The following is an 8,199-nucleotide window of genomic DNA, read 5'->3' on the forward strand; positions in this document are numbered from 1 at the left end:
CCAGGATCATGACCTGAGCCGAAGGCAGGTCATGATCCTGGAGTCCCTGGATCGAGTCCCACATCGGGCTCCCTGCTTGGCAGGGAGTCTGCTTCTCCCTCTGACCCTAACCCCTCTCATGTGCTCTCTCTCATTCTCTCTATCTCAAATAAATAAATAAAATCTTTAAAAAAAAACAAAAACAAAATAGGGGTGCCTGGGTGGCTCAGATGGTTGGGCGTCTGCCTTCGGCTCAGGTCAGGATCCCGGGGTTCTGGGATTGAGTCCCGCATCAGGCTCCCTGATCCTTGGGAGCCTGCTTCTCTCTCTCTCCCTCTCTCTGTCTCTCATGAATAAATAAATAAAATCTTAAAAAATAAATAAACAAAATAAAATCGTTTCTTTTTTTTGGTTAAAAAATTTTTTTTTTAAATTTCTACACCTAATGCGGGGCTCAAACCCATGACTCTGAGATCAGGAGTCACACGCTCTACCGACTGAGCCAGCCAGGTGCCCCCAAAATAGTTTCTTTTTTAACAATGTAAAAAGTAAAAGGTGATTGTCACTTTGTCATACTACCTTACTGCAATTCCCTCCATGGCTCCCCATTGTTCCCCCCAAACAGTTCATACTCCTTCCCTTGGCCCCCAAGACCCTACTTGATCTGAGCCTTCTCCGTTTTGGCTAATTAGCTCGCCTCATAAATAAGTCCCCATAGACAGCAAATGACCCCCACATCTGTGCCCCAGCCTTTCCCCCCACCACCAGGAATGCCCTCCCTCTGGGACTCACAGATGTTCCTCCAGCTTCCTCTTCAGCAGGGCGGACTGGGGGAGAGAACAGGCACTGGGTGAATGCGGGTCCAGAGGTCCCAACTCCTTCCCCGGGTGAGGGTAGGGGGTGCCACCCTGGGCCCACGGTACTTACAATGGACTGCAGGGGACATCGAGCAGCAGGGAGGAGAGAGAGAAGGGTTACGGGGAGGGCACGAGGGAGGGCCAGGCAGGGAGGAGGAGGGCACTCACATCCTCAGTCTTGCCCCCCTGCTCTTGCAAGGCCTTCTGCAGGTCCTCCACCTGGGCCCGCAGCTCCAACAGCTGCTGCTGGTTCAGCCTGCAGGAGTGCGGGGTTGCTGAGTGCCTGCGCCCGCCCTCTGCCCCGCATCACACGCCCCCTCCATGCGCGCGCGCGGGGAGGGGGGGCCCTCCGCCCGGTGGGTCCTCACCGCAGCTGCGTCTCCAGCCCGTGGCGCGCGCGGTTGGCGTCCTCCAGGTGGCGCTGCAGCTCCTCCTGCCGCTCCCGGTAGGCCGCCTCCTGCTGGCACAGCTGCTTGTTCTCCAGCTGAAGCCGCAGGAGCGTCTCCCTGCCGACCGCCAGGGAGTGAGCAGGGCTGGAGACGGGTCACCCCGCAGGCCTGCGGGGGCTCTGGCAGGGAGACTGGGCGGACAGGGCTGGCAGAGGGACAGAGCCCTGGGGAAGAGCCCGACCAGACCCCGGGGCCGGATTAGAGTAATGAGGACCCAGCGCTGGGGGACCAAAAATGGGCGGGGTTTTGAGCTGGGCCTAAGGGTGGAGGCAGGTAAGGGCGGGGCTACGGGAGCGGGTTAGAACATTCACGATCCCCGCTAGGGCTGCGAGAAAGCAAGACTGCGGGAAAGACAGACGCAGAAATAGGAAGAACTGGGGTGGGGGAGTTCATCTGGGCAAGACACGGGTCACTGAACCTAGCAAGGGCTACACTGAGGACAGGGCTACGCCCTGGGGGCAGAGTCCTAGGTGAGCGGGGCTGGGGGTAGGAATCTTGCTCCGTGAGTGGAGCCAGATGGGTTGGGCCTAATTTGTGCACTGAGGATGGATCCTGGAGAGGCAAGCAACCAACAAGGGCTAGAGCACCGACCAGGTAAGGGCCGAATTAGGAGTGAGTGGGCCCAAGAGCCAGGCTAGGACTTGGCATCCCAACATAGCAGGCCAGGCTAGCAGTAGGTGCCTGCACTGGGAGCAGGGCAGAGGGTGGGCTCTGGGTGCGGCCAGAGCTCTGAGCGACCCCAGGGTACCTCAGCTCTGCAGGTAGGATCTCTGCTGCTAAGTTTTCCACAGCTGGTGAGGTGGGATCCAGCGAGGGGTCTGGAGAATGTGAGAAATGTCTTCAGGTTGGTGCACAGCTGCTGCCCCCAGCCCTAGGGTTCTCTTTCCAAGAATCATCTTTGGGGACTCAAGTTTGGCCCAAAGCCTGGCTTAATACAAGCCTCACTCCCAGCTTGACAGGGAGCAGTGATGCACGGCCTGAGTTTGCCTTTGCCCCACCCTGATCCTGGGAGGTCAGCCCCTGCCTTCTGTCAGCCCTTGTCACCTCTTCCCGCTCTAGCCTGTCTTCAAAGTGGCCTAGCTCTGCCCCCAGCCTACACAAGCCCTGGGACACTGCTTTTCTGTCTGCCCTAACAGCACCTTAGGCCAACCCTGCCCCAGGCCCTAGGGCTGTTAGGCCTCCGACTCACCAGCCTGGGTCAGCCCCCGAGGCTGCAGCTGGGCACAGCGCAGTTCCTCATTGGCCTCCCGCAAGGAGTCCCTCTCTGCCAGCAGCCGCTGGAGGGACAGGATGCAAGATGCCATTTGAGGGAGGGTTGGCCTCCTGGGGACTGGGCTATGCCAGGATGCACAGGGTGGGGCTTGGATGCCAGACTTCAGCCTCACCTCCTTCTCCTTTGTCACCAACTCATACTTCTCCTCCAGATTTCGACACTCGAATAGCCATTTCTCGGCTTTCATGGCCTCTTCCTGCCTCTGGCCCTGCAGTTCCTGAACCTGAACAGAGAGGAGGGGTGAGGATGCAGGGTTGAAGGTGAAGGCATGGGGCCAGAGAGGCCAGGCGCGGAGAACTCGGAGGGGAGGGGCTTACAAGCCTAGGGAGGAGCTATGCAAATGAGGGAGAGAGGGCTCCGGGTGCAGGGGCTCAGCGCCATGCTGAGGATGGGCCAAAGTGAGAGGGGCGAGGGGCCCAGCGGCCCAGAGCACGCTGCCCTCCAGGCTCTGCCCTGATCCCTGCCGCACCTGTCGTCGCTGTGCCTCGAGCTGAGCACGGAGCGAGCCGGCCCGGCGGAGCTCATCCTCCAGCTGCCGGGTGCGCTCGGCATGGCCGGCGTTGCGCTCCTCCAGCTGCCGCACCTGCCGCCTCAGCTCCCGCAGCTCCCCCAGCCGGCGCCGACAGCTGCTCAGCGTGGCCTCCAGCTGCCCAGCACGCTCAGAGGACTGCCTGGGGGAGGAGGCAAGTCGGGAGAGGAGGCCTGGGTCTGGGGTCAGGGTTCAGCTTGGATCTGGGGCCCTCCGGGCAGGGGAAGAGGTCATATCACCTGGGGATGTGTGGGTTCAAGGTGGTAGATCGTGAGGGTCAGGAGTCAGCCAGGGCCCGGTGTTGTTGGGAAATCATTAAGGGGCATAGAGGGAGCCCTAAGCACCAATGGTTAGCCCAGGGTCATAATCAGGGATGGGGGGGGGGGATTGTGGGGATATAGAATGACTGAGGGGTCCCAGGGGGAATGATGGTGCCCAGAGGCTCTGAAGAGCCTCAAGGACACTTTGAGGTTATAAGGTGGCTGTGGGATCAACGAGGGCATGGTGGGGTCATGGGGGAGCTTCAGGGCAGAGCACTATGTGGTCCTCTAAGGTGCAGTAGGGATTCACTAGACACTTTAACATTACAGGGGTGCTGCGGGGTCACAGGGGAGCCTTTTGAGGTTACGGAGGGCATGGTGAGGTCTAGGAAATGGGTGTTCTGGAGGCCCAACAAGTGCTCTGGGGCTGCAGGGGTGCTGTGGGGTCATAAAAAGGAATAGTCCTATCATGAGGGGGCACAGGAGGGGTGATGGGGGCAGCGGGGGGATTACTGCATTTGGGTCCTGGAGGGCACAATAGGATCCTGGGGCATGAGGGCACCTGGGCAGCATGGGAGCAGGGGTGGGGAGCTGGTAGCTGGGGTCGTGGGGATCTTCCAAGGTCTGGGGGCTATAATGTGGGATCACAAGGGCACACTGTGGGGTCCTGGGGGGCATCAGGGATCCAGGAATCTTGGTGGCGTCCAGAAGACACTGTGTGGGTCCACTGGGCATTTGGGGGTTTTTGAGGGACGATGGCATCAGAGGGACATGGTGGCAACGAGAGTGTGCAGTGGGGACCCAGGGACCGACCACTCACCGCAGCTCGTCCATCTCATCCTTCAGCGCCTGCGCCTCCTGGGCCAGACTGGTCAGCGCCTGGTTCCGCTGCTGCAGCTCAGAGACCTCCCGCTCCAGCTCGGCACAGTGCAGGCGCTCGTCTTCCCTGCCGTTCTCCAGCCTGGCGGAGTGGGGTAGGGAAGAAAGTGACGCTTGAGGGGACTGCAGCTGGGCCAATCCCCTGGCCTGCTGGCCCCATCCCCAGCTGACCGCACCTGAAGTTCTCCTCCTGCAGCTGCTCCAGCTGGGACTGCAGCAGCAACAGCTTCTTGGCAGTGAGGCCCGGGGCGCCCTCACCCTCCGGCCGGCCCACCCGCCCCCGCAGCGCCGCATTCTCCTGGGCCAGGCTCTGCTTCTCCTCGGACAGGAGCACCAGCTGCCAGCAGGGGGTGCAGATGAGCTGGAGTTTGGAGGGGAGAACGGAGGCGAGCAACCCTGCCCCAGGAGCACCTGTGCTCCCTCCCCACCACCCTCAACCTCACCTGCCGCTCCAGGTCCAGACAGCGCTGCCGCAACTCATCCCCCTCATCAGCCTCCTCGCTCAGGAAGTAGTACCTTCGGGACTGAGGAGGGTAGTGGAGGGTGGGGAGGGGCAAGGAAGTCAGGGATCCACGGGAAGAGAGTGGGGGGAGGCTGGCATCTCTAGTGGCAGAGAGGAGGAGCCCAGAAACCCTCAAGATCTAACAGAGGGCTGGGACCCCAAGGGACTGGAGGAAAGGTGATGTGGGAACGAGGGAAGAGGCAGGACCCTGAGGGATGGAGGAAGTTTATACACTTAAGGACAAGTTCCTCCTCCTTAGGCAGCCCTGAGAATCAGCAATGGGCTTGGTCCTTTAACAAGGTCCCCCACCTCTTACCTGGTTATCAAAGTTCCCATATGTTTCTGGTGACAGGGAGTCAGGGGTGTCTTTGGTCATGAGCTGAAGCAGGGCGGGAGGATATCGAGATGAGCTGGGCCCTCTGAGGGTGGCCATTAATGCTTCCATGACCCAGCCTAAGGGCCTCTCCATCCTCCTGTCCCCAAAGCCAGTTCTCCCCAAGAACCCCAGTCTAAAGGCTGCCTTCCTGCCATGGGTCCAGCAGGGAGGCTGGGTCCTTTGAGGGTGCTAAATGGTGACTTAGCGCTGGCAGACACATGAGATGGGGAAATCTGGCCAGCTGGGTTCCAGGAAGAGCCCAGACCTTACCAGGGCAGAGCCTGTGCCCAGTTGCCTCTGCTCTGATGTCCCCTCCCCTGAAGCTCCTTGCCACATTGGGCACCCCCACCTACCTCCTGGATGGCTTCCATTACCACATGTTGAACTGATTCCTCCAGCGTCATGATTCTCTGGATGTGCTCTGGGGATCAAGGTGGAAAACACTGAAACATGGGGGTAGAGGGTGAGAAGGAGTTCCCTGGGTCGTCCCCTGGGGGCCCCCGAACCCCCATACCCTGCTTCTTCTCGCAACTGATGGCACAGCCAAGCACCAGCTGAAGCAGCTTGCCAAGCTCTTCTGGGTCTGAAAACTCGCCAATGAGGCTCACGTCCGGAAGGTGCTGCTCCAAAACAGGATGCCCCAGGACCTGAGGATAGGGGGGTGGGGGTGGGAATCAGGGATATGAGGGCTCACAGACACTCACCTCCTTCCAACCCAACCCCACCCCCTAAGCCCTGCCATGGTTACTCACATCCTGGGAATACTCCACCAAGCTCTGTAAGATGGTCTTCAGGTTGCTGACCTAGGGAGAGGTAAGGAGTTGTGTCCAGGGTCCCAGAGGCCCCCAGAAGGAGCCAGGCAGCCCCCACTGTGAAGCTGCCTACCCCAGCCTTTTCTCTCTGCCTCATTTCCCAATCACTGGTCATCTCATCCTGTTTGGCACCGTTCTGTCTGAATGTCTTCTCTCCTAGGGACGACCTATCTAGTCGCCTGCCCTTCTTGTCCACCTGTCCATCTTGTTCACATGTCCCCAGAATCCAATCACTTCTCATCACTTGCCCTGCCACCCTTTGGTTCTAGCCACCTTCATCTCTCACCTGGATTATTGCACCAACTTGGTGTCAATTTCCACTCTTGCTGCCTACCCCCCATTCCTCTCCAAGCAGCCAGGGGGAGCTTTTTAAAGTCCAAGCCAGGTTGTGTCTTTCCTCTCTGCTAAAACCCTCCCTTGACTTTGCACAGCACTTAAAATAGAATCCGTCTCCCAGCCTGCCCTCCTCCTGATGACCTCATCCACCATTCCTGGCCCCTTGTTCTCTGTTCTGACCTCCCTGCCTTTCCTCGATACATCAAGCTTATTCCCCACTTTGCATTTGCTGTTCCCTGTGCCTGGAATCCCGTTTCTCCAAATTCACATGGAGATCAACCCATCTGGAGTAACCACCCACCTAGTTGCCCTCTCTCATGGCTCAGCTTTTATTGTCTTTGTAGAACTTACTGCCATTGGAAGTTAATGTTTATATGTGTGTGCGCGCGCAAGTTTTTGTCTTTGTTTTTCCTTGCTGCACACCCAGGCCTGCTCCATAGGAGAATGAAAGAACAGAGTTGGCTCGTCACCAGACATCTGTCCCTCTTCCTAGCCAAGTCTGTGCATCACCCAGGACATGTGGCTAGCTGACCCATCACCCAGGATATGTCTAGCTTAGCCTTCCCTGATTATCTCTTCGCCAGTCTGTCCCCCAGTCATGAGTCCACCTGTCACCTTCAGCCTCCAGTTGGGACCTGGGTCATCTGAGATGCCCTGGAGCCACGCCTCGTTGAACCAGGAAGGATCTCTGGGGGCGAGAAGGTGGCATGAGCTGCTGGAGGACCTTTTCGGGACCCTCCCCCTCAGCCCCACTCACATCTGGTTCAGCACATAGGCTATGGCGAGGCCACTACTCAGGTCCTGGGGCCTGGTACAGGGGGACGGGACGTGGAACGTCTGCAACTGGGGAGGGAGAGGAAAGGGCAAGGGGCAGTCAGGGCCTGGGAGAACAGAACCATTCCCCATTTGCAGATTTTCCCGGTCAGCAGGAACCTCACACGGATGGCGGGGACTGGCCTATAGTTTTCTCACACCAGCTCCGCGGGGGTGTGGCCTCTGCACACCTGGGCCTGGAGGGGGCGTGGCCTCACTTCACTTCTGTTCCACAGACCCCGTGCGACGAGGCCAGGGCGGAACCACGAGTCACCTGGTCCCCACAGGCCCCACGTGACCAGGCCAGCTCACCTGTGCCCTCGCCCTACGTGACCCAGCCGCGAAGGGGCGGAGCCTCACCTGTTCTTTCCACGCAGACCTGACACGTGACCGGGGCGGGTGCTCAGGCCAGAGTCCAACCGCCCTGCAAGCCCACCACCCTTTCCCTCTCCCAGCCCCAGAACAGAGGGGTAGACTGAGCCAAGGCCAGGGCTCCCGGGCAAGAAGAACGGGCGCACACCTGTCCCTGGCCCCGCCCCCGACCTACCCAGGTGAGCAGAGACCCGCATAGCTCGGCCTTGTCCACGCTCATGGCTCCCGATCGGATTCGACCCCGGCCGCGGAGCCCCGCCACCGCAGCCACCTCCTGATCCGCCACCAGCGAGCGCCCGCAGCCCCGACCTCCCGCTCGGCCTAGAGCGCCGCCCCGCCCCGCCCCCTAGGCGCAGGCCCCGCCCCGGACACGTGATCTCCCGACGCCAGATCAGACTTCCAGTTCCCCCATCTTGGATCCGGGCAGCGTTCGGGCGCCCGCCCTGCCGCTAGGGGTCAGCCTGGACCAAGCTTGCACATCCCAAATGTAGACCCGCTACCCCTCCTCCTTGGTTCTTTTGGGGGTAGCGGAGACGTCACGATAACTCCTCATCATGTGAGGCGGAGCTATCCCACCCTGTTATACAGGCTTATTCACGTCCTCTCCCTTCAGCTGGGAGAAATTCTGCTGCCTAACCACCTTATCGGAGCCTTTATCTACGCGGGGAAAGGGCAGGCCATAACACGTTCTGTGGACTTCGAGGAGAGATCCTAAAGGGGTCTTCCTGGTGGAGGTGACTTGAGAGTCTTGACTCAGGGGTA

The 8,199-nt window shown here is 59.7% G+C and overlaps 1 protein-coding gene across 4 annotated transcripts in view; it reads right to left on the minus strand.

Moving 5' to 3' along the window:
* The window catches only part of HOOK2 (hook microtubule tethering protein 2), a 13,043-nt gene extending 5,284 nt beyond the window's left edge, over positions 1–7,759 (minus strand). For 2 of the 4 annotated variants that reach the window (XM_032395991.1, XM_032395990.1), the window contains exons 1-18: positions 7,613–7,759; positions 7,010–7,095; positions 6,868–6,940; positions 5,857–5,907; positions 5,619–5,751; positions 5,458–5,525; positions 5,045–5,107; positions 4,670–4,750; positions 4,403–4,563; positions 4,168–4,308; positions 3,028–3,229; positions 2,671–2,781; positions 2,475–2,562; positions 2,034–2,103; positions 1,205–1,342; positions 1,005–1,092; positions 907–912; positions 772–806 (exon numbers count right to left, since the gene is read on the minus strand). In XM_032395991.1, coding sequence (XP_032251882.1) covers positions 772–806; positions 907–912; positions 1,005–1,092; positions 1,205–1,342; positions 2,034–2,103; positions 2,475–2,562; positions 2,671–2,781; positions 3,028–3,229; positions 4,168–4,308; positions 4,403–4,563; positions 4,670–4,750; positions 5,045–5,107; positions 5,458–5,525; positions 5,619–5,751; positions 5,857–5,907; positions 6,868–6,940; positions 7,010–7,095; positions 7,613–7,657 — 1,640 coding nt within the window. In that variant the 5' untranslated portion in view covers positions 7,658–7,759. The remainder of the gene's footprint in view (positions 1–771; positions 807–906; positions 913–1,004; positions 1,093–1,204; positions 1,343–2,033; positions 2,104–2,474; positions 2,563–2,670; positions 2,782–3,027; positions 3,230–4,167; positions 4,309–4,402; positions 4,564–4,669; positions 4,751–5,044; positions 5,108–5,457; positions 5,526–5,618; positions 5,752–5,856; positions 5,908–6,867; positions 6,941–7,009; positions 7,096–7,612) is intronic. The other 2 variants (XM_032395992.1, XM_032395993.1) reach the window with 2 other exon arrangements.
* Positions 7,760–8,199: the final 440 nt, after the last annotated feature.

This window comes from Phoca vitulina, unplaced genomic scaffold (genome assembly GCF_004348235.1).
Source record: "Phoca vitulina isolate PV1807 unplaced genomic scaffold, GSC_HSeal_1.0 scaffold89, whole genome shotgun sequence".
NCBI lineage: Eukaryota > Metazoa > Chordata > Mammalia > Carnivora > Phocidae > Phoca > Phoca vitulina.